Raw genomic sequence first — 25325 nt, 5'->3', positions numbered from 1 at the left:
GCTGTCGGGATGAACTGTAATAACTGGTGATCCCTTAACTTTTCATCTGGCACGCTACGCTGTCAAGCATTACACCTGCTACACACCAGCATGTTAGCATGCTGTTGTTAGCATTTAGCTCAAAGCACCACCAGGTACAGCCTCACAGAGCTGCAGACTCTTCGTCTTGTTTAAACTTCCAAACATTGGTACAGAACAGCCACTGAGTGCAGGACAACAAGAACAACAAGGGGAACATAAAACAATGACAGGCTTTAACTGCCTCTCATTCATCCTACTCTAAATTCCCGCAGTGTGAGCATCCCAGGCAGCCGGGGGACAAAAGAGCGAGTGTCTCGCTGCTGCTCAAAGCGACATCTCAGCACTCTCGCCACCAACAGGCCCAAATATTACAGCCTACTGGGTCCAGCTGCCACTCGAGGGCCCGTTCAATCCCGCCTCTGTCTCGGAGATTGGCCCCATCTCTCGCGGCACTTAGCCTCACGCCTGTAGGCTGATGCGCAGAAATGCAACTGATGCCCACTTCAGAAATACCAAGAAGAAACACAGCTTCTCGCCCTTGGCTCTTCACACCAAAGAGGCTTAGGTGTTCACATCGCTGGCGTGATTGATTTTGAATGCAGGTTAGAGGGTTAAAGAGGCTCTTAGAAGACACGTCCATCTTTAAGAATAAGTGTGTAATTATTGGAACACATTCAGACGCCTTGAGTGATGAAAAGCTGCACTTGGTGCTCATTCAAATGCCTCTCACGATGAGCTGACAGAACATAAGAGCACATCTCACACTCACACTCAGGATGTCTGACACACACTGAAGCTGGCTACTGAGGAGTAGAATAAGCACAACCCTCATTGTACCCTCCATGTACTTCATATCCTGACTTCACATTTCACATTCACATTTGCTCTAAATATGACATCTGGATTGTCCAAACCGCAGGTGATTATCATTCAACCACCCTCTAAGATAGGTGATTAAAGCCCCTCCCTCACCAATGATAGGTGATCATTAAGCATCACAGCGTGCTCCACGCACGTGTCCTGAAGTGACTCTGTGTGCCGAGGCAGCACTTGTCTATAAGCTTCCCAGACTAATAGTCTTGGGCTTCAGAGACCTCCGAGCCGTAGCGAGCGGGATATATGGAGGCATGAAGAAATTAAGGGATAAATTGATAAAAAAATCAGGCGAGGAACGGCGTGTGCCAGTTCAAATTAAGAAAAGCCACTTGGTCTCTTATGATGTGCAGTAGTTTCCTTGAGTGTTATGACAGCGATGAACCCAGGCGAGGTGAAGGAATACCAGGAAGGGATTAGGACACAAGGGGTTTATCATGTATACAGCACGGATCACATCACTCTCATTTTGGCAACAAAACAGAAACAGAGTGTGTCTACGTTTACTTCTAAACTTGGAAGGAATGCATCAGTAGCCTCCTCACTTCTCTCCTGGAATATATTATCACGTCTTTCCATCTTATCATATCAGACTCATAAGTTACCGCACAATTCAGTCTTGCTTGCCCTTGAACGCAGCATTAAAACACAGTCCTTCCAGTCTGGTGTTTATTTCCCTAAATATCTCAACTAAATCTATGACCTGACCCACACAACACCTCTTTTTTGTTGCCAAGAGACAATCGATACCACTCTATCTGTCGCTTAAATATGAGGCTGGAACCAGGAGATGCTTAGCTTATCTTAGCTTAGCATAAAGACTGGAAGCAGGGGAGCTAGTAGTTAGTCTCACAGCAACAGGGTTCCAGGTTTGAATCCAGGGTAGGGGGAGTCCTTTTATGCAGAGTTCTCCCTGTGTCAGTGTGGGTTTTCTCCAGGTGCTCCAGCTTCCTCACAAAAAAAAATGTCCAAAGACATGCAGGTTAATTGGTGACTCTAAATTGTCCGTAGGTGTGAATGTGAATGTGAACGGTTGTCTGTCTCTATCGCCCCTTTTACACTGCCAGATTTTCTGCGAATGTTGGGCCGTTTTGCCGGCAAGCTGCGAGCGTTCAGACACACAGAGCCAGATTGGCGAGTTGATCCGAGGTGCCCAATTTTCTGCCTCGTAGGGTAGACATATTGGCGGAACCTTTTAAGTTTAAAAAGACCGAGGCGGCCTTCCGCAAAGAGAGGGGCTGTTAAAGACTTGTGGGAGGAGCTGTTGATGATGCTGCATGTGCGACCCACTGGTGGTGGATAAACAGGAAACAGCTGATAGCAGGAATTAGCGAGCACCTAGTAGCAAGAGGGAAACGCAAACCTGACAGACACTGTAAAAATGAGCAACTCAGGAGACAAGGAATTGCCGCCCTCCTTGTCATCGCAAACCAAGAGGCCATTAACCGTCAGACAACGGGAACAGTGAAGAACGGGCCGACTTACGAGAGAATCGCCGAAGGACTGACCAGCCGCGGCTTCCCTCCACGTCACTGTTTACGTCACACGCTGAGCTACACGTTTTGTTACTTCCTCACGTCCCCCATTGCCCCGAAAAAGGCGCATTCTGTATAAACAAAAGTAGGCAGGCGGCATTTTGCTGCACTTCCTGATTTTGTTTTTATACTGCCAATGCTGAAAGAAGACTGATTGGGTTTTCCTGCAAATTTGCACAATTCCTCGTTAAAAAAGGGCTGTAGTGTCAGCCCTGTGATAGTCTGATGACCTGCCTCTCATCCAATGTCAGCTGGGATAGCTCCTAGCCAACCCGTGACCCTTAACAGCATAAGTGGTTACAGAAAATGAATGAATGTTTAATTCTCACAAAAGTGTAAAAAATATGGAGGTGCAGTTTTACGAGCCAGTCACGTGCCAGACTATTTGTTGGCCTTGGGCTGTGACTATCTGGAGCTTCAGATATGAGAGTGGTATCGATCGTCTCATTCACCTCTTGGCAAGAAAGCAAATAAGCTTATTTACCAAAACTATCCTTCTAACACAGCAGCACAGCACAGCTCTGATCAGGGATGATACTAACACGAGGTACACTCAGACATAATTAAACATTACTCAAGATTCATTTTCACACTTTGTTTTAAATGTGTTATTACAAACTAAAGAATCAGTATGTAGCAAACAATCTGTTTTTGATGAGTATCCATTTGGCTGTGTCAGATCTGGTCAACACAGATCTTAGAGATAATTAAATGTGTGAAAAACCCTGATTGTGCACAGTTTTATGACTAACATCCAAAGGTTTGCCAAAATCAGCAAAAACATTCTCCCATGTGTCTCCTCTGCTCCGAGTCCCTCTCAGCTTTCTTTCTGTTGTTATGAAAAATAAAATATTAAAGGTGCCCTGTGGAGTTTTCTTGTGAACAAACAAATGTTAGACTAACAATGATGCTGAATGAATGCATTTACTGGTGCATCATCTCTTTGCATTGCATTTATTCTTTATACTCCATACTGTGAACTTTCAGTCCAGTCACCAGAGATTGTACATTTCTGCAAATCATGAATACATTACATTTGTACGTTTCATATTTATCATATATTATCATATGAGTGTTTCCAGTGGTAATAGTTTTTTTTTTTTTTTGTTTCTTTACAAGGACATCGCTGCTTTTCCAGCGGTTATTGAGTCATGAAAAGCAGTTGGTTTTTTTTGTTTTTTTTGTTTTTTTTTAACCAAGACGTCACTGCTTTTTCAGCAGGGATAGCAGAACTAAAAGCAGACATTTTTCTATCGAGACATAGCCTTTTTTCCAGTGGGCACAGTGCCATGAAATACTAGTGGTTTTTTTTACAGGAGACATCACTGCTTTTACAGAGGGCTTGATGCCACGAAAAGTGGTTGTTTTTCAACAAGACACTGCTGCTTTTCCAGCGGGAATACTGACGCATAAAGTGGTTGTGTCTTTTACTGAGAAAACGCTGCTGTACTTGCTGTGATTGTGTCATGAAAAGCAACTGTTTTTTTCTTTTTTTTTAACCAAGACACTGCTGTTTTTCTAGCTGCAATAGTGCCACAAAAAGCCGTTTTTTTTTTTGTTTTGTTTTGTTTTTTAAATCTAGACATCGGCTTTTTTTCAGCTAGGATAGTGGCATGAAAAGTAGTTGTTTTTTACCATGACATCACTTCATTTTTCAGTGGGGACACTGCCATGAACGGCATGGTGGTGTGGTGGTTAGCACTGTCGCCTCACAGCAAGAGGGTTCCCGGTTCAATCCCGGGTGTGGGAGCCCTTCTGTGCGGAGTTTGCATGTTCTCCCCGTGTCAGCGTGGGTTTTCTCCGGGCACTCCGGCTTCCTCCCACAGTCCAAAAACATGCAGATTTGGGACTAGGTTAATTGATAACTCTAAATTGTCCGTAGGTGTGAATGTGAGCGTGAGTGGTTGTTTGTCTCTATGTGTCAGCCCTGGCGACCTGTCCAGGGTGTACCCTGCCTCTCGCCCGATGTCAGCTGGGATAGGCTCGGTTAGAAGATGAATGAAGAAGATGAAGACACTGCCATGAAAAGCGGTTGTTTCTTTACAGAGACGTCACTGCTTTTCCAGCAGGAATAGTGCCACAAAAAAGCGGTTGTCTTTTTACCCAGACGTCGCTGCTTTTCCATCGTGGATAATGGCATGAAAAGTGTTTTTTTTTTTTTTTACAAGACACTGTTGCTTTTCCAGCGAGGATTGTGCCCCCCTGGGTATTTTCAGCCAAAACATGATCTTCTCCTTACCATAACAGATGTTTTTTATGCCCAATGCAACTACATGTCTTGTTAAAAGTTTCAATGTATCGGATACATAATAACGTGCAAATGTAATGCATCCAAGATTTGCAGAAACATCCAATGCCAACATATTTCTGCCGATTCAACTGGATCTTTTGCACATTCCTAGGTCAATATTTCTACCCACATTGTACAGATATATGATTTTAAAAACGGATATATTTTACATATTCTCTAAAAAGATTTTTGTTTTTTTTATATGTATTATTCTTGACTTTCGCAGTATATGTTTATTGTTTTAGAACCTAAAACCTCATTAAAACCTACTTGGTTATAAACCTGATTCTGATTCCTCACAGTTTTTTTTTTTTTTTTTTTAAATCCTGTATCATTTACATCCATGTTTACTCGCTCCATAGCGCTGCTAGAGGTCAGAGACTCCACAGGGAACCTTTGAAGAAGCGAGCAGTAAAAATATAAAGAGAAACAAAACTTCCCTCTGAAGCTCGACAGCAGTCGGTTTGTTTATCCACCTTGAGTGGCCATTACCACTGAATAAGACACTTGATTTGACATCTGGTTAACAAGCTGACTTCCTCCTGTCTAAACTCTGACAAGACGGCGGCCAATAGAGAGCTGCAGCGATCTTGATTGGCAATGCGGTGACTCTGCTGAGCCTCCAACTCACTGTCCAGAAAACTAACACATTAAATAAAGATTTGTTAGACAGCCTGCACCGTTCATGCTGCCGACAGACACGCAGGGTCACGAGGGATTGAACCCGGCACTGTTTTAGTCACAGAAACCTTTTTATCTACTTGTCCACTCTGCTAAATAACATCACAGCGATGCTATTACTGGAAATGAATTAGTCTTATTTCAGCTAAAAGCTATGCAATGTAATACCAACTGAAGGTATTAACTTAAGAGGATAGAGAGAGGCTAAGGAGAGATGGTCATCACTTTAAAATAAATAAATAAAAACACACAAACTCGCTCATCTCTCGTATTAATTACAGCATTTTTCTCCCTCTGTGTCTCCACAGGAAGACAGCTGCTGACCAGAGTCTGACAGCAGGTATTAGTCAAACCACAAACTCTATAAAATGTATTTTCCTTATTACATAAAAGCAAAAATGTCCATTTACTTTCCCTGAAACAAATCATATCCAGGGCTGAATATTTATCAGATTTCAACATCATGTCAAAAAGCTTTGATCGCATTATCAGGAACAAAATAAATGTCTTCCTTTGGTCTTTTATCACAGTGAGGTCAAAGAAGTGCACTTATTCTAACATCAATCGTAGCTCCAAGGTTACTGGAGTCCAAACACTGACTCTGAACCACAAATTAATTTCAATGGACAATCTTTTGATCCTGGTCAAAATGTTTAAAATGGATACCACATCAAGAGTTGTTTTTACTGCTCCCATAAGAGATCAGATTTTCCCCTCTCACATCTGCTTTTAATGACAGTGTGAAGCCATCAAAACACAATAAATCCCACGGTTTAAAATTAATGTCTAATTCGTGGCAGCGTAGCCGGAGTCTTACATCAAACGTGCATCTTTCAGGTCACATTTAACTTCAGGGAAATGGACAACAGAGCGATAGTGAGGTCAGTTTTTTGTCATTTATAGTGTTAATTCGAAGCAGGGCTCAGAAATAAGGATTGCCTGATTGCCCACGGCAAGTAAAATGCCACATTGGGCTCGTCAATCTGGCAACTCACTTACCTAAATTGGTAAAAAAAGAACTTTGTTTGTCCAGAGCTGAAGATGCACATAGCTAAGAAGTGAGCCATGTAGGTAGCACATGCGCAGTACTGATCTGGCACTTTTAAAAAAAATGGTGGCAGGTAAAAACAAAGTTAATGAGCCGAGGCGCAAGAGAGCATTTCAGTTATCCTGGAAAAATGAGTTTAGTTCGGGGGCTATGTATTGCACAATATGACGCAACTTTGAGATCAAGACAGATAAATACTTACAGATTAAACATGACAGTTAACTAACTAGTAGTCAATGTTATTTGATAACTGCTAATACATAAAACAATCTGTGTAGGGCAAAGTAAAAATTGACTTTGGGCGAGTAGATCTCTGACCCAGAAAGCTATTTACCCAAGGTCAATTTTTGTTTTATTTAAAACATTAACACTGAACTCTGTTATGGAAGCAAAACTTAACATGACATAACCAGTATGTGTCTGAAAGCAGATTTTAGGAAACAGCTTAACAAGGTTACAGGGCAACAAATAAAAAATAATCCTCAAAAAATGAATAAATAAATAACTAAAACAATTATCTGAGGCTTGATTACATGGCAGGTTCAATGACACAGACTATTAAAGCCATAAATAAACATGGTGTACACGAGCCGGGACAATTATCTTCATTATTGATTCATCGTCTAGTTATTGTCTCCACTAATTGTTTGTCCCATAAAGCATGAGAAGATTGCGTCGTCAAATGCTCATCACAAGTTCCCAGAGCCCGAGATGACCTCTTAAAATAGTTTGTTTTGTCTGACCAACAGTTTAAAACCAAAATATTTAATTTATGATCATAACAAGACAAGAAACAGAGAAATCAAAACAGAAAATGACACCTTTCCCTTAAAAATGACTACAAACAAACAACACACAATAAAAAACATTTGCTGATTAATTCTCTGTCAGTTGAGTTCTCAATTAGTTTTGTAGTTCCTGTATGAGCCTCTGAAGCGCTGTGACGACACCATGAGGGATCATTTTAGTGATTAATATGGGCTGCAGTCGTCTGCTCAGCATCCCACGTGTCTGAGCTGTTCTTTTTTTAACATTCAGGTCAGTTCAGAAGTTTGATTTTATTTAGACAAGAATATTTTACAGACTGTTTTCACAAGCTGAAGAATGCAGAACTGCAGAATGAGCGAATAAGTAAGCAGACTGTGTGTCAGATTTGTACTATTTTCAAGTAGAGCTGCAACAATTAATCCACTGATCAATTAGTTGTCAACTATTAAATTAATCATCAACTAATTCGATGCTTGATTTATTGGTTTAAGTCATTCTTAAACCAGAGAAGTCACAATTTTCTGATTCTGACCCTTCAATGTGATTTTTTTCTGGTTTCTTGAGATTACGCTGAATATTTTTGGGATTGTGGACAAAACAAGACATTTGAGAACATCTTTCAGGGCTCTGAGAAACACTGGTCAACATATTTCACCACTGACAAATGAGTCGACTTTGAAAATAATTAGTTTCAGCCCTATAGTGAAGGTAGAGAATGAACTTTTGGAGTATTTTACAGTGTTGGTCTGATAAAACAAGTCATTTGAGGACGTCTCATTGAGCTCTGGGAAACTATGACTATGAAACTTTTTACATTATTTCCTGACATTTCTACTATTAAATAATCAATAGATGAGTCAATAATTAAAATAAGCATTGGTGGCAGCCATGGATGTATTACTGAACATGCCTACTGGGCACAGGTCCAGGGCCCAAAGTGTCAGGCGCCCACTGGCCTTCACAAAATGTCACTCAAATGAACACACACTGACCACAAAGAGACACAAAAAGACCACAGAGAGATACAAAGGAACTGCAAAGAGACAGAAAATAACTACGTAAACAGGGAAAACAACCACAAATAGACACAAAACGACAACAAAGAGACACAAAACCAACAAAAAAAGGCACAAAATTACCTCAAAAGAACAAAAAAACAACAAAGAAACACATAACAACCACAGGGAGACACACAATCATCAGAAAGACACAAAATTATCTCAAAAAGACACAAAAGGACTACAAAGAAACACGAAACAACCACAAAAAAGACACAAAACCAACAAAAAAGACAAAATTACCCCAAAGAGACACAAAACGACTTCAAAGAGACATCTAACAACCACAAGGAGACACAAAACCAACAAAAAAAGACACAAAATTACCTGAAAGAGACACAAAATGACTACAAAAAGACAGGTAACAACCATAAGGAGACACAAAACCAACAAAAAAGACACAAAATTACCTGAAAGAGACACAAAATGACTACAAAGAGAAACAAAACAACTACAAGGAGACACAATACCAACAAAAAAAGACACAAAATTACCTGAAAGAGACAGAAAACGACCACAAAGAGAAACAAAACAACTACAAGGAGACACAAAACCAACAAAAAAAGACACAAAATTACCTGAAAGAGACACAAAATGACTACAAAGAGACACGTAACAACCACAGAGACACAAAACCAACAAAAAAAGACACAAAATTACCCCAAAGAGACACAAAACGACCACAATGAGACACAAAATGACTACAAAGAGACAAATAACAACCACAATTAGACACAGGACTAACAAACAGAAACAAAATGACTGCAAAGAGACAAATAACAACCAAAAGGAGACAAAAATTTACCCCAAAGAGACACAAAACGATTACAAAGAGACACAAAACCAGCAAAAATGACACAAAATTACCCCAAAGAGACACAAAACGACTACAGAGACACAGAAGAACCACAACTAGACACAAAACCAACAAAAAAAGACACAAAATTGCCTTAAAGAGACACTTAACAACTACACAGACACATAACAATCACAAGGAAACACAAAATAACAAAAAAGACACATGAAACGACCACAAATAGACACAAAAAAACAGCAAACCAAGTCTGTGTGTCCTGCTCCTGTGTAGGAGAGGTGGTGGGGCCCTCTGTGTATCTGTGCCCAGGGGCCAGCTGTCTCATAATGCACCCATGGCTGCAGCCCCACCATGAAACTCAACATGTGCTGACATGTTAACAGCTTCACCTCTGTGACCCTGATGAAGGTAACGATCTGGACAAAAGTGGAGCTGAAGTTTGGGATTGTTCAGTCAAAGTTACATAATGATCATCTAATGATACCAATCTAAGCAGAGCTGCACATCATAATGAGTCAGTGGGAGGGTTTCAGTGTGAGTCTCTGGGGTTCAGTGGAGCCAAGTGGTCTCCATGGTGCAGCCTGCCGGCACAATGATCTGGCATAAAGCTGGTTATCTGTGCTGACAGCTGAGTGGATGTTGGGAGCTTTAGCACGGCAGAATAAACACCTTCAGTGTGTGATTGAACAGAGCTCTGAGGCTGCAGCTTATTTGTTTATGACTTGTTTGTGTCGGTGGCCGCCTGCCAACCTGACACCACTTTAAACACGTTATTTACCACTACATGAAAACATGAGCCCGCTGCAGGGCCTGCACGGGCATCCAGTTGGCATGATGATATCACACAGCCCGCTGGTGCTGAGCCGCTGTGCAGCTGGAACGGGAGCAATCTGACAAATGACAGGCTGCATGGCGCATTGGAGACGCTTTAAAGTTTAAAGCACGGGGCGGTGCGGTGCGGCGCGGTGCGGGGTGTGTGCGCCTTACCTCGGGATGCAGTTCGGGGAGGATCCGTCTATCTCCCAGGTTGCAAACAGGTTCATGGGGACCGGTCTGTTGAGCGCCCCGCTCCCGGGGAAACTCAGCCGGCCACTTCTCTCCGCCATGGTCAGGGCTGCGGGTGGGACTGTCCGACACCGAGCTGGGGATCTGTAAACAGCAGACCGGTGCGGGTCTTCTGTGTGTGCGCGTGCGAGTGTGTCCGTTAAAATCGAGCCGTGACACGCTCACGTTAGTGCGATGTGAGCGGCGCAGGACCAGCTCATTTCTCCGTCCTTGTGGAGCCGGGCGGGTCGGTGAGGTGCTCCTGTGCCGCGGAGGAACTGCAGTGGGAGCAGAGAGGAGTGAACAGACCGACCGCTGAGCTTGTTGTGCCTACCACGCTGCTCCGGGTGTATGGAGGGTGATTAGTGCCACACAGAGGGGGGAGGAGGGGAGGCAGGAAGAGCCGGCATACACAGGGTCCGTCCCAAGTCTCTTAAATTACTGCTAGTGCTACTGCTAGCTGTTTAGCCCCTCCCACCTAGGAAAAAATGTGAGGAGCTAGCGCTAGGAGCGATGAGCGAGCATTGTCGGTTTAAGAGACATGAGACATCCTTTCCACTGTAGCGTCACGTGAAGCGACGTCCATTCCTGATGATGGAGGCACAGCTGGATCTGCTGCATAACGGAGCCAGCGTCTGGCGTACATCCCAAGTCACATTATATTTGCTGATCAAAGCCGTAACGTCATGACTTTGGTCACACACTTTTGCATGTATTACCATGGTTATTGAGTCATTTGCCGAAGTTTGTGGCAATTAAAGAACGGTCTGTAGCCCTGCCACTGTCACTGTGATGAGCATCATTATCATTATTATTATCATTATTATTAGCCTATCACTATTATTAAATCCACTCGCCATCATTCAGCAAGTCAGCTGCTGAGTGACGACATCAGACCTGTCAGTCTGCCTCAGTCAATTCAATTTTATTTATAAAGCCCAATATCACAAATCACAATTTGCCTCACAGGGCTTTACAGCATACGACATCCCTCTGTCCTTTGGACCCTCACAGCTGATCAGGAAAAACTCCCCTAAAAAAAAAACCCTTTAACGGGGAAAAAACGGTAGAAACCTCAGGAAGAGCACGAGGAGGGATCCCTCTTCCAGGACGGACAGACATGCAACAGATGTCGTACAGAACAGATCAGCATAATAAATTAACAGTAATCCGTATGACACAATGAGAGAGAGAGAGAGAGAGAGAGAGAGAGAGAGAGAGAGATGCAGGACAGACGGCAGTAGCTTACAACAACATGAAAGTAATAATATTAATTAATATTAATATTAATATTAATAATTAATATCACCTACAAGCTATTAAACATTATTCCACTCACATGACATGCAGGACAATTAATGATGGGCAAATGTGTATGTACAGTACAGGCCAAAAGTTTGGACACACCTTCTCATTCAATGCGTTTTCTTTATTTTCATGACTATTTACATTGTAGATTCTCACTGAAGGCATCAAAACTATGAATGAACACATGTGGAGTTATGTACTTAACAAAAAAAGGTGAAATAACTGAAAACATGTTTTATATTCTAGTTTCTTCAAAATAGCCACCCTTTGCTTTGATTACTGCTTTGCACACTCTTGGCATTCTCTCCATGAGCTTCAAGAGGTAGTCACCTGAAATGGTTTTCCAACAGTCTTGAAGGAGTTCCCAGAGGTGTTTAGCACTTGTTGGCCCCTTTGCCTTCACTCTGCGGTCCAGCTCACCCCAAACCATCTCGATTGGGTTCAGGTCCGGTGACTGTGGAGGCCAGGTCATCTGCCGCAGCACTCCATCACTCTCCTTCTTGGTCAAATAGCCCTTACACAGCCTGGAGGTGTGTTTGGGGTCATTGTCCTGTTGAAAAATAAATGATGGTCCAACTAAACGCAAACCGGATGGGATGGCATGTCGCTGCAGGATGCTGTGGTAGCCATGCTGGTTCAGTGTGCCTTCAATTTTGAATAAATCCCCAACAGTGTCACCAGCAAAACACCCCCACACCATCACACCTCCTCCTCCATGCTTCACAGTGGGAACCAGGCATGTGGAATCCATCCGTTCACCTTTTCTGCGTCTCACAAAGACACGGCGGTTGGAACCAAAGATCTCAAATTTGGACTCATCAGACCAAAGCACAGATTTCCACTGGTCTAATGTCCATTCCTTGTGTTTCTTGGCCCAAACAAATCTCTTCTGCTTGTTGCCTCTCCTTAGCAGTGGTTTCCTAGCAGCTATTTGACCATGAAGGCCTGATTGGCGCAGTCTCCTCTTAACAGTTGTTCTAGAGATGGGTCTGCTGCTAGAACTCTGTGTGGCATTCATCTGGTCTCTGATCTGAGCTGCTGTTAACTTGCGATTTCTGAGGCTGGTGACTCGGATGAACTTATCCTCAGAAGCAGAGGTGACTCTTGGTCTTCCTTTCCTGGGTCGGTCCTCATGTGTGCCAGTTTGGTTGTAGTGCTTGATGGTTTTTGCGACTCCACTTGGGGACACATTTAAAGTTTTTGCAATTTTCCGGACTGACTGACCTTCATTTCTTAAAGTAATGATGGCCACTTGTTTTTCTTTAGTTAGCTGATTGGTTCTTGCCATAATATGAATTTTAACAGTTGTCCAATAGGGCTGTCGGCTGTGTATTAACCCGACTTCTGCACAACACAACTGATGGTCCCAACCCCATTGATAAAGCAAGAAATTCCACTAATTAACCCTGATAAGGCACACCTGTGAAGTGGAAACCATTTCAGGTGACTACCTCTTGAAGCTCATGGAGAGAATGCCAAGAGTGTGCAAAGCAGTAATCAGAGCAAAGGGTGGCTATTTTGAAGAAACTAGAATATAAAACATGTTTTCAGTTATTTCACCTTTTTTTGTTAAGTACATAACTCCACATGTGTTCATTCATAGTTTTGATGCCTTCAGTGAGAATCTACAATGTAAATAGTCATGAAAATAAAGAAAACGCATTGAATGAGAAGGTGTGTCCAAACTTTTGGCCTGTACTGTATGTGTGTGTGTGTGTGTGTGCGTGCGCGTGGTGTTATATAAACACGTGTGGTTCTGGACATGAGCAGCTGCACATTTAACAGCCACACATCACCGACAGTCCGCTGAACAATGTAACGGGTTGTGAATGAAATAAACTTAATTACAACATGACAGTCTTGCACGAAATTTTTTTTTTTTTAACTTTATTTAAATTCCAAAGATTACATGACCTTTCAATAAGTAATATACAGATATTTCAATACAACAATAAAATTCCTTCTCAGAGGTCATTGTAATTTTTTTTTCTTTTTTAGTTAAAACAAATCTGATAAGCAGTGAACATGCACAGTTACGTTTTAGACTGAGCGTAAACGAGTGTAACATAAACAGATAACTAGGAAACCATAACCAAATAACAAGAGAAAGCCATAAAATTAAAGGGTAAAAAACAAGTAAATAAATAAATAAAAATAAAATAAAAAATTTCAATTATCACTTTCTGGGGTCAGATTGAAAGACAAAGCAGATAACACACTGTAAAGGCATTCAGCATTCTTAGATCCAACTTCTTTCAAAGAGTCCAAAAAGTTAGCAAGCTCCTTCAACAGAACATGAAAATGAGGTGTGACAGACATGAATTTACATTTATGTATAAAGTATTTTGCAAGTATAATGATATTGTTTAATAGAAACTCAGTTTTTGCGTCCTCCAAGACAAGACCAAATTGAATATTTTCATAACTTAGGGGTGACAAAGACAAGTTATTTCCCAAGAACCACTGATAAAGATCTTTCCAAAACCTATCAGAGATGTTACATGAGAAGAAAAGGTGTTCCTGAGTTTCAATGTTATTTTCACAGAATGTACATTCATTAACATCAACATTAAATCTAAGGCGCAATAGTTCTTTACATGGATAAATCTCATTCATTGTCTTAAAGTGCACTTCTTTAGCTTTCGGTGGAATAGAAAATTTCAAATAGTTACATCTAATTCTCTTAGCGGTGGATGCAGCAGTAGTGTATCTTTCTAATATGGATCTTCTTTTTAAGGGCGATGGGAAACATCTTTTGGAAAGTAAAGATCTTAGAAATTGATTTTTGCTACATTTATCAGCTGAAAAAAGACAGTCTTGAATGAATAAAGGGTACATTCGAGGTATTGTTGATCCTTTGATTGTAACTATAAGAGCTTGAGATATTGCTTTAATCACATCACTAAATAATTCTCTGGTACAGTTTAAGTTGTACTTGTTCCTGAATTCTGTAAATTCCAATATATTGCCTCTGTCATCCAATAAATGTAGGATAGACCAGATTCCCTGGTCTGACCATTCTTTGAAGTAAAAGGACTTCTTTTTTATCAAAATATATCTATTATTCCATATTGGAGTATTGTGGGGGGAGAAATTATGTTTGAATATTAATTTCCAATAATGGAGGACCTGTTGGTGAAATTTGGAAAGTTTGACTGGCAGTTTACTTATTTCAAAATCACACTTCAATAAAAATTCCACACCCCCAAAATCCATAAACAACTTCGTAGGAAGATTAAACCAAAAATTTTCATACTGTTTGATAAAACTCTGCAACCACTTCAGCTTTAGTGAGCCATTCATGGGATCGAAATCAATTGCATTCAAACCTCCTTCTTCCAAAGATTTAATGACATCATTCTTCCTAATATAATGATGTCTATTTTTCCAAATAAAATTAAAATTGTTTTGATTAATAATCTTAATTATATGATCAGGGACGTTCAAAGAGTACGCTGGGTAAATCAATCTCGATAGACCTTCCATTTTTGAAAGCAAAATTCTTCAGAAAATAGATAGGTCCCTTTGTAACCATGTATTCAAAATTGTTTTACTTTTTTTCAGAATGTTCTCAAAGTTAGCCCTCTCTCTATCTTTCAAATCCTTAGACACTGCAATTCCTAAATATTTGACTTCTTTTTTGATTGGAATGCCTTCAATAGATGTTAGAGGTTGGTCATGAATCGCCATTAGTTCACATTTATTTAAATTCAATTTAAGACCAGAAGCTTCTGAGAAGGAGGAAATAATTTTTAGAGCTTTCGGTATTTGAGCGGCATTTTTTAGAAATAAAGTTGTATCGTCCGCTAGTTGGCTTACAACTAAGGGACAACTCATAACATTTAGCTGCTTGACATCCTCACTATTTTTTAACATAATAGCTAAAATCTCCGCCGCCATAATAAAGAGTAGAGGAGAGGCAGGGCAACCTTGACGGATACCCCTTCTCACCTCAAATCTACTGCAGGTGCCAAATGGTAATGATACTGAACTATTTATGTCATTATAAAGCATATTGATGATCTCTCTGAAGCCATCACCAGTCTTGCACGAAATATTATTAACGTTACTCTTTGTAGTCACGTAGGCATGTGAATTACAGCGTTTCATTGCGAAGAATGCATGTAACGGGTACACTTGCGCTGTTTCTCCGCCATCTCGTTCAAATGAGCCAGGTGTAGGGGGCGGGTATTTATACGTCATGGCCTCAAGCTGAAAAAGACTTCCTGTTAGGAACCTCTCGACCATCCTAGCTCGTAGCTGCTTAAAGCTTGCTGCTAGCTCCTAGCGCTAGCTCCTCACTGCAGAAATAAGAGACTTGGGAAGGCCTAGAAGATGGCGGACCTCGAACGACTTCCGGTTCAAGCGAGGAGCTAGCAGTAGCACTATAAAAATAAGAGACTTGGGACGCACCCACAGTGTTTCTGTAGAGTAGCCTCGCGTCACCATTCTGAATTTTGTCTGGATTCTGGTTCCGGTCTAGAGAGCGGATCCGGAATTCACCAAATTCACCAAAATAAAAGTGCTCACCAAAGTAAAACTTGGTGCACCATCGATTTACAATAATAGAAAAAGGTTAACTTAATGGTTTGGGGCTTTTCTTGTAAATTATATCCTTTAAATTAAAAAGTTTCACCGCATTTTTATTAGCTTGGTGCTTTTATTTTGATGAAAAGGCGCATCCATCGAATTCCGGATCCTGTCTCTCTCGCCCTGGTTCCGATTCCTTACCAAAACGGCCACTAAACAGCCCCAGACTACTGCAGAGTAGGGCTGCAACTAATGATAACTATCATTGTCTGTTAACCTGTCGATTATGTTCTCAAGTAATCAGTCAGTAGTTTGATCTATAAATGTCAGAAAAATGGTTAAAAAAAATGGTGAAACATGGTGGGACACGAATGAAAGTTAAGACAGCAAAAGTCTGAGTAGGGCAGGTGGTAGGGGTGGTGGACGGGTCCAACAAACACCGATGTTGTTATTTAATGTCTCCTTGTGGTCGTTATGTGAAACGTGGTCGTTATGTAAACGTCAGTTCGCAGTGTTGTACTAATGTAGGGCGTTTATTTTGAAAGAGACTGTTTGTAAATGGTAAATTTCCTGTGAAAACAGAAGTATATTTTGAAAGAAGACAATTCATGTAACAGGCAGAACTTGACATGGTGTCCCACAACATCAACAACCAACACACCCAGGGTACCTTACACATTGAATGTGGACATGGAAGGTCCATGACCGAACGTCTATATGTGGTGAGGTCAAACTGAGAATGTGTTGGAAAGTCACATAAACAAAACTGTAACATCAAAGTGTTTGCTTTCTTCACCTACACCAGAGTTCAGAAATGTTAACTATCAAAACAGCCATTTTGTTGAGCTTATAGGACCTGTTGTTACAATCCCTGAGTAGTCAGCACTTGCCTGGTGTCTCATGTCTTGAGTGGGAATGGGGGAATTCATTGTGGTCATCAGGTGGGCACCTTTCTTCATTTGTGTTTCGTTAATGGGGCCAACAACACCTCTAGAGGGCTCAATGGCAACACCTGGCGTCCCAGGTGTGTCCCTTCTGCTTTTACCCTAGCTCCCTCTGGATGTCTGAGCTCCTCAACCTGTCTCTAAGGCTGAGCCCAGCCACCCTCCGGAGGAAACTCATTTCAGCCACTTGTATCCACGAGTTCATGCTTTCGGTCACTACCCAGAGCTCATGACTATAGGTGAGGGTTAGACGGACCGATAAATCGAAAGCTTCACCTTTCTGGCTCAGCTTCCTCTTCACCATGATGGTCGGGCACAGCTTCACCATATTAATCAACCAATCCATTTTACTGACATTTTACCAAACATCTCTGTGCAAGGGGATCAAGATGTGGCATAAATATCACTATATACAGGAACACAAACATTATACGGCACAAAACAGTCCCTGAGTCTGCACACCTGAGATGTATGCTTGCAGGTTAAAATAGTAAAAACAATATAAAATAGTAAAACAGTAAAACAACAGTGGTATTCAGTGATAAGACCTGCATTTTAATGTGTCAGAAAAACATCCTGTTATTACAAGGTTTTCTCTTTTTAACCAGAAACTGAGCAGGTATTTCTCTAATGGTGGCACTAATTCTCCTTCAGTGTCACTGCTCTGAGTCTTCTTGTCTCTGGCACTAAACACCCTCTATACATTTCCCCAAGATGGAAAAAAAAAACGTCATTGAAGGTCTTTCCAAGCTGCATTTTGCCCACTTCCCTGGCAGGTGCACCCGGTGCAGGTCTTGGGCGGATCCGTGGACACGAGCCGTGTCGTCGATCGATTCCCCCATAACTGTCAGTGCAGGGTGTTCAGACACACAGGAGCACAGGAGCACTGCTGCACACTCACCTTCACGTCACTGTGCTGCTTGTCAAAGGTTCAATCATCACAGAGAAGGAAGTGTAGGAGTTTCATTTTCTCCCCTGATGATCCTCTGACCACATCACAATTTTCCAATTATGAATGAGTGAATTAGTATTTATTATAATAACTACTGATCCTATTCATTATGCACACGCAGTGATGTAGGCTATTCTCCAGTCTGATGAGCAGGTGCTGCCACCATGTGGTGATCAGTGTGGCTGCAGCACATGGACTCAATGACCCTCAAGTTTCTCAAGTACACAGTTTTATTTAATTAATTCTCTCCTGTTTAGAGACATGCCTTCTTTATTGGAGCCATTCAGCATCCAGGTTTTCAGGGACTGTGTGATGCGGACTTGGTCACTTTAAGGATTAATATGAGCTGCAGGATAAGCTGTTGTCATATTAATCCATGGATAGCCTGGCTGTAAGTAGCTTGTCTGTTTTATCAGCGGACTCTCCTCTCTCATACTGTTTGTGGTCGTCTCCTCTGTAACACACATGTTTCTTTAAGTCACGTAGGAATTTAAATTAATGTTTAATTTACAGTCAAAATTAGGGATGCGTGATAATATCGGTACGTCATCTGTATCGGCAGATATTGGCTTTAAAATGAACTCAGAATCGGCCAACATGCTTTTTCCCATTTTGCACAATGAATGAATATTATATACATTTAAAAGTATTGTATTTCTGGTGGGCCATCATGATGAGTAAGCATGCATTATATGATGTTAATTCCACTACAGAAGAGACTTGATGATCACTAAAATTAGTTTATCGATTATCAGGCAAAGAAGTTGCTACATGTCAGCATATCGGATATCGGCAAAAAATCCAATATCGTGCATCCCGACTCCAAATATCATAAAAACCCAGCCAACATCTGTATGTGGGGTGTCACGTGGGTAGTCAACAGGCTGAAAAATGGGCCTTAAAAGGGATTGTTCATGGGTTCCATATTGGTGCCAATTGCCCACATGGAAAGGTTTACCCAAGTGGGCCAAAGATAAGATATCCACTTTGTACCCAGGTAGCCCAAGCATAACCATGTGAGTCCCACTTGGGTAAAGGCAGTGTGTGGGCAATTGATAATTGGCCTCATGGAACTCATGAACAATCCCATATAGGGGCCCATTTGTCAACCCATTGACTACCCACTTGGCACCCCACATACAGATGTTGGCTGGGTAGTGTGCCTACTGATTTATTTCCACTGGTGGAAGAAGTATTCAGATCCTCTGCTTAAGTAAAAGTGTTGATGCCACACCATGAAAATTCTCTACTATGAGTAAAAGTCCTGCATTGCAAAAGTTATTTATTAAGTAAAAATAGAAGTATGTATATTCAGGGAAATGTACCTAAAGCAGGGACACTCAACCTGCTTTGCCCAAAAGTGACGCCAGGCCAGTACACTACCAAACACTAATAATGATTATCAGATAAAATACAATATATAACTTCCCCCTTAAAGTTAAGACTAAGTCCTTGTAAAGATAAAAGATATTCACAGAGCATTTTAGACTTTAAAAGAGCTCCTCAGGTGAAAATCTGTTGGGAGCAGGGGAGGACTTTGAAGGTGTTTAAGAGTTTCTAATGAAGAGGAGAAAATGGTGGAAACACAAAGAGTTCGAAGACATATACACTGGACGACAGTGAGTAAATGAAATGCTACAGATTAGATCATGCAGGGATAATGTTTGGTTAATCGCATTAGAGATGTGCACACATCTCCCAGGAGTTCTCTGAGAGTACTCTCAGAACGTTTGTGAATACAGCCCAGGTGTATGTAGGGGCGCTTTTGGGATTTGAGGACATTTGGGTTTTAGCCCCAACCTCTGTCCAAGGGTCCAGGGGCTCCTCCCTTGGTGTATACAAGCTCTACTTTGATGCTTTTTCATGCACTCTGGCACCTTATTTACAGTCAAAGTGCAAAAAAATCCCCAGTGTGAATCCAAGTAATCTAAAGTATTACAAGTGAAAGTGCTCAATCTTGTTCAGTTCATATTTCATAAAATCTTCATATATTTTGTGTGCATGTATCTTAATCTATAAGGTAACTGGTAACAAAGGCTGTCAGTTGCATGTAGTCAGTGGTGTTGTGGAGGGTATACACAGTATATGTGGTGTAGCCACCTCTTTCACAGTATCCCCACCTGGAATGTGAAGGAGAGTATACACACTTCCTCCTCGTAGCCTACCCATCTACTTAGTACAACCCCTGGCAAAAATTATGGAATCACCAGTCTTGGAGGACGTTCATTCAGTTGTTTAATTTTGTAGAAAAAAAAGCAGATCACAGACATGACACAAAACTAAAGTCATTTCAAATGGCAACTTTCTGGCTTTAAGAAACACTAAAAGAAATCAAGAAAAAAAATTGTGGTAGTCAGTAACAGTTATTTTTTTAGACCAAGCAGAGGGAAAAAAATATGGAATCACTCAATTCTGAGGAAAAAATTATGGAATCATGAAAAACAAACAAACAAAAGAACACTTCAACACACCACTAGTACTTTGTTGCACCACCTCTGGCTTTTATAACAGCTTGCAGTCTCTGAGGCATGGACTTAATGAGTGACAAACAGTACTCTTCATCAATCTGGCTCCAACTTTCTCTGATTGCTGTTGCCAGATCAGCTTTGCAGGTTGGAGCCTTGTCATGGACCATTTTCTTCAACTTCCACCACAGATTTTCAATTGGATTGAGATCCAGACTATTTGCAGGCCATGACATTGACCTCATGTGTCTTTCTTCAAGGAATGTTTTCAGTTTTTGCTCTATGGCAAGATGCATTATCATCTTGAAAAATGATTTCATCATCCCCAAACATCCTTTCAATTGATGGGATAAGAAAAGTGTCCAAAATGTCAACGTAAACTTGTGCATTTATTGAAGATGTAATGACAGCCATCTCCCCAGTGCCTTTACCTGACATGCAGCCCAATATCACCAATGACTGTGGAAATTTGCATGTTTTCTTCAGGCAGTCGTCTTCATAAATCTCACTGGAACGGCACCAAACAAAAGTTCCAGCATCATCACCTTGCCCAATGCAGATTCGCGATTCATCACTGAATATGACTTTCATCCAGTCATCCGCAGTCCACGATTGCTTTTCCTTAGCCCACTGTAACCTTGTTTTTTTCTGTTTAGGTGTTAATAATGGCTTTCGTTTAGCTTTTCTTTATGTAAATCCCATTTCCTTTAGGCGATTTCTTACAGTTCGGTCACAGACGTTGACTCCAGTTTCCTCCCAATTGTTCCTCATTTGTTTTGCTGTGCATTTTCTGTTTTCAAGACATATTGCTTTAAGTTTTCTGTCTTGACGCTTTAATGTCTTCCTTGGTCTACCAGTATGCTTGCCTTTAACAACCTTTCCATGTTGTTTGTACTTGGCCCAGATTTTAGACACAGCTGACTGTGAACAACCAACATCTTTTGCAACATTGCGTGATGATTTACCCTCTTTAAGGAGTTTGATAATCCTCTCCTTTGTTTCAATTGACATCTCTCGTGTTGGAGCCATGATTCATGTCAATCCACTTGGTGCAACAGCTCTCCAAGGTGTGATCACTCCTTTTTAACTGCAGACTAACGAGCAGATCTAATCTGATGCAGGTGTTAGTTTTGGGAAAGAAAATTTACAGGGTGATTCCATAATTTTTTCCCTCTGCTTGGTCTAAGAAAGTAACTGTTACTGACTACCACAATTTTTTTTCTTGATTTCTTTTAGTGTTTCTTAAAGCCAGAAAGTTGCCATTTGAAATGACTTTAGTTTTGTGTCATGTCTGTGATCTGCTTTTTTTCTACAAAATTAAACAACTGAATGAACATCCTCCAAGACTGGTGATTCCATAATATTTGCCAGGGGTTGTAGTACTCCCGACTAATCAACCACTCCACCGCTGCATGTAGTGGAGTAAAAGGTACTGTCAGGTCCATAATTATTTGGACAATGATACAGTTGTCATCATTTTGGCTCTGTACACCACCACAATGGGTTTTAAATGAAACAATGAATACCTGCTTAAAGTGCAGACTCTCAGCTTTCATTTAAGGCTTTTTTCAAAAATGTAGTATGAACCGTGTAGGAATTACAACCATTTCTTCACACAGTCCCCCGACTTTAAGGGCTCATAAGTATTTGGACAAACTAACATAATCATCAATTAAACAGTCAGTTTTAATACTTGGTTGCAAATCCTTTACAGTCAATGACTGCCTGAAGTGTTGGACACATAGGCATCATCAGATGCTGGGTTTCTTCCCTGGTGATGCTCTGCCAGCCCTTTACTGCAGCCGTCTGCACTTCCTGCTTGTGTTTTGGGTGTTTTGCCCTCAGTTTTGGCTTCAGCAAGAGAAACGCATGCTCAGTTGGATTCAGGTCAGATGATATGACTTGGCCATTGCAGAACATTCCACTTCTTTGCCTTAAAAATGTCTTTGGTTGCTTTTGCAGTATGCTTCAGGTCAATGTCCATCTGCACTGTGAAGCATCGTCCAATGAGTTTTGAAGCATTTGGTTGAATCTGAGCAGATAATGGTGCCCCAAACACTTCAGCTTTCATCCTGCTGCTCTTGTAAGCAAGACAAGACTTCACTAGAATAAATACAGAGGGTTTATCACAAGATGCAAACCATTGGTTAGCCTTAAAAATGGAAGGCCAGATTAGAGTTTGTCAAAAACCATATAAAAAGCCTGTACAGTTGTGGAACAGCATACTATGGACAGATAAAACAAAGATCAACTACCAGAATGATGGGAAGACAAGAGAAGGAAGAAGAGAAGGAACTGCTCATGATCCAAAGCACACCACCTCATCAGTGAAGCATGGTGGAGGTACTGTTATGTCATGGTTCTCTTGTATTTATTGATGATGTGACCGCTGACAAGAGCAGCAGGATGAAAGCTGAAGTGTTTGGGGCTACATTATCTGCTCAGATTCAACCAAATGCTTCAAAACTCATTGGACGATGCTTCACAGTGCAGTTGGACATTGACCTGAAGCATATTGCAAAAGCAACCAAAGACATTTTTAAGGCAAAGAAGTGGAATGTTCTGCAATGGTCAAGTCATATCATCTGACCTGAATCCAACTGAGCATGCGTTTCTCTTGCTGAAGCCAAAACTGAGGGCAAAACACCCAAAACACAAGCAGGAAGTGCAGACGGCTGCAGTAAAAGGGCTGGCAGAGCATCACCAGGGAAGAAACCCAGCATCTGATGATGCCTATGTGTCCAACACTTCAGGCAGTCATTGACTGTAAAGGATTTGCAACCAAGTATTAAAACTGACTGTTTAATTGATGATTATGTTAGTTTGTCCAAATACTTATGAGCCCTTAAAGTTGGGGGACTGTGTGAAGAAATGGTTGTCATTCCTACATGGTTCATACTACATTTTTGAAAAAAAAAAAGCCTTAAATGAAAGCTGAGAGTCTGCACTTTAAGCAGGTATTCATTGTTTCATTTAAAACCCATTGTGGTGGTGTACAGAGCCAAAATGACAACAACTGTATCATTGTCCAAATAATTATGGACCTAACTGTATATGTGCTTCTGAAATGCAGTGGAGTGGAAATATAAATAGGCATGAAAACACTCAGGTACACTAAATTTGTACTTAAAGGGATATTTCAGACTTTTTGAAGTGGGGTTGTATGGGGTACTTATCCACAGTCAGTACATTACGTACAGTAGATGTCAATCAGCACGCCCCCAGTTTGGAGAAGCAGGCTGGAGTCTGACATGGAAGCTAAGCAGTGTACTGCTGTGGACGCATCAGCAGCAACATGTATTTCAGCCACTGAAAAAAGTTCCAAGTAATAAAAATCAATATCAAATTAAGTGTATGCTATATTGAGAGTATTTTCACTGCCCTACCTTTCCATCAGACAGTCCGCTTTGGCAGGGAAGCCGTTAATAGCTTCAGTCCCCCGTCTATGCTCTTGTCGAAGCCACCAGACTCCATTGAGTAAAACAGTCATTTTGGCTCTATGAACACAGGAGCTGCTGGTCTGCTACTGCTTCGATCAGGAAGTTAGTTTCTGTTATTATGAGACAGTGGTGAATCTGAACTAACCCTCTGAAACACCAAAGTCACACAATAAGACAAACCAACCAACTGATGGAGGCAGTAGTAGACCAGCAGCTCCTGTGTTCAGCAATGTTAAATCACTGTTTTTCTCAATGGAGTCTGGCTTTGAATAGAGCGATGTAACGGCTTCATTTTGCTGCCGCAAGTCACTGTCTGACATTAAGGTAAAGCAGTGAAAATACAGATATATGGATGATCCACCTTTGCAGGATATTAAGATGTATATCACCTGAACACATCAATGGACAATAACTCACTCTTCTTTTTCATATCCTGCCCCGCCTGTTTTATAGTCTATATAAATCTTTATCCAGTCAGTTTTAAGGTTAACAGTTGAGTTTTGTGCACTGTGCTGGATTTGTGGTCGGTCTCTCAGTCATGTCACATCCACAGAATATTTAAACTCTTTCATCAGACTTTAAATACAACCTACAATTACAGAATTATTCTATAACCACAGACATTTTAATGTGTCTTGTGAAATGGAAACAACTAAAGATAAATACAGAGATGAAGTTTACCATCTTTGTCAGGTAAAACCATGTATCTATTAGGATTTTTACACACTTGATTTGCACTGTTGGAGCAGAGTGACAGTATACAACCATCAGCCTCATTGTAAAATCCACTGACAGGTGAACTGAAGTAACATTGGTCATCTTGGTACAATGCAGTGTTCTGCTGGGGAACCCTGGGCCCTGGTATTCATGTGGATGCAACTTGACATGCACCACCCTCCCAAACACCACTACAGAACAAGTACCGCCTGTCATGGTGGCAGCGCTCCCTGATGGCAGTGCCCCTAAGCAGGACAATGATCCATGTCACACCGCAAAAACTGCTCAGGAATGGCCTTAGGAACATGATGACGAGCTCAATCAGTCTCCACTTCACCATCTACAGCGCCAACTTCCTGTCTCAAAAATGTTCATAAGCATTGGTCAAGGTTTCTCCCATCAAATCTGTTTTAATTCATCACAACTTTTTGTGTGGGTACGCTTCTTTCAGGCCTAATTTTGTGCGTACACCATGTTTATAAATGAGACCCTAGATCCCGGTCTGAACCAGCATCCATGGGACTTGCTGGTACCCCACCTCACAATCTTCAGAACTCAATGGCTCTGCCACCAGTGCCCTGTAGTTCTAGAGACTACAGGAGCCCTCCAGAGGTCCTGTGTCCATGCCTCGACATGTCAGTGGCTCCACTGTGGACTAGACTTGGCTCTGACCTGTAGAGGCATGGACACAGGACCTCTGGGACACAGGTATGTCCTTCAGATGCCATGGGAGAGATGGGAGAAACTTTGACTCATGCTTACGGACGTTTTGGAGATGGGAAATTGGCAACGCAGATGAGGTGGAAGCCTTTTTTTGGCTTTTGTCCGTACATACAT

The 25325-nt window shown here is 41.3% G+C and overlaps 2 protein-coding genes across 6 annotated transcripts in view; one reads left to right on the top strand and one right to left on the bottom strand.

Annotated features, from left to right (window-relative positions):
* The window catches only part of pacs2 (phosphofurin acidic cluster sorting protein 2), a 99470-nt gene extending 88991 nt beyond the window's left edge, over positions 1–10479 (bottom strand). For 3 of the 5 annotated variants that reach the window (XM_033643032.2, XM_033643031.2, XM_033643033.2), the window contains exon 1: positions 10076–10478. In XM_033643032.2, coding sequence (XP_033498923.1) covers positions 10076–10194 — 119 coding nt within the window. In that variant the 5' untranslated portion in view covers positions 10195–10478. Of the gene's footprint in view, positions 1–10075 lie in introns of all 5 variants that reach the window. The other 2 variants (XM_033643030.2, XM_078175249.1) reach the window with 1 other exon arrangement.
* dmac2l (distal membrane arm assembly component 2 like) overlaps positions 1–25325 on the top strand; it is a 274066-nt gene that overhangs the window by 75795 nt on the left and 172946 nt on the right. The gene's annotated exons all lie outside the window — the stretch shown is intronic.

This window comes from Epinephelus lanceolatus, chromosome 15 (genome assembly GCF_041903045.1).
Source record: "Epinephelus lanceolatus isolate andai-2023 chromosome 15, ASM4190304v1, whole genome shotgun sequence".
Taxonomy (NCBI): domain Eukaryota; kingdom Metazoa; phylum Chordata; class Actinopteri; order Perciformes; family Serranidae; genus Epinephelus; species Epinephelus lanceolatus.
This window is presented reverse-complemented; position numbering and strand designations above follow the sequence as displayed.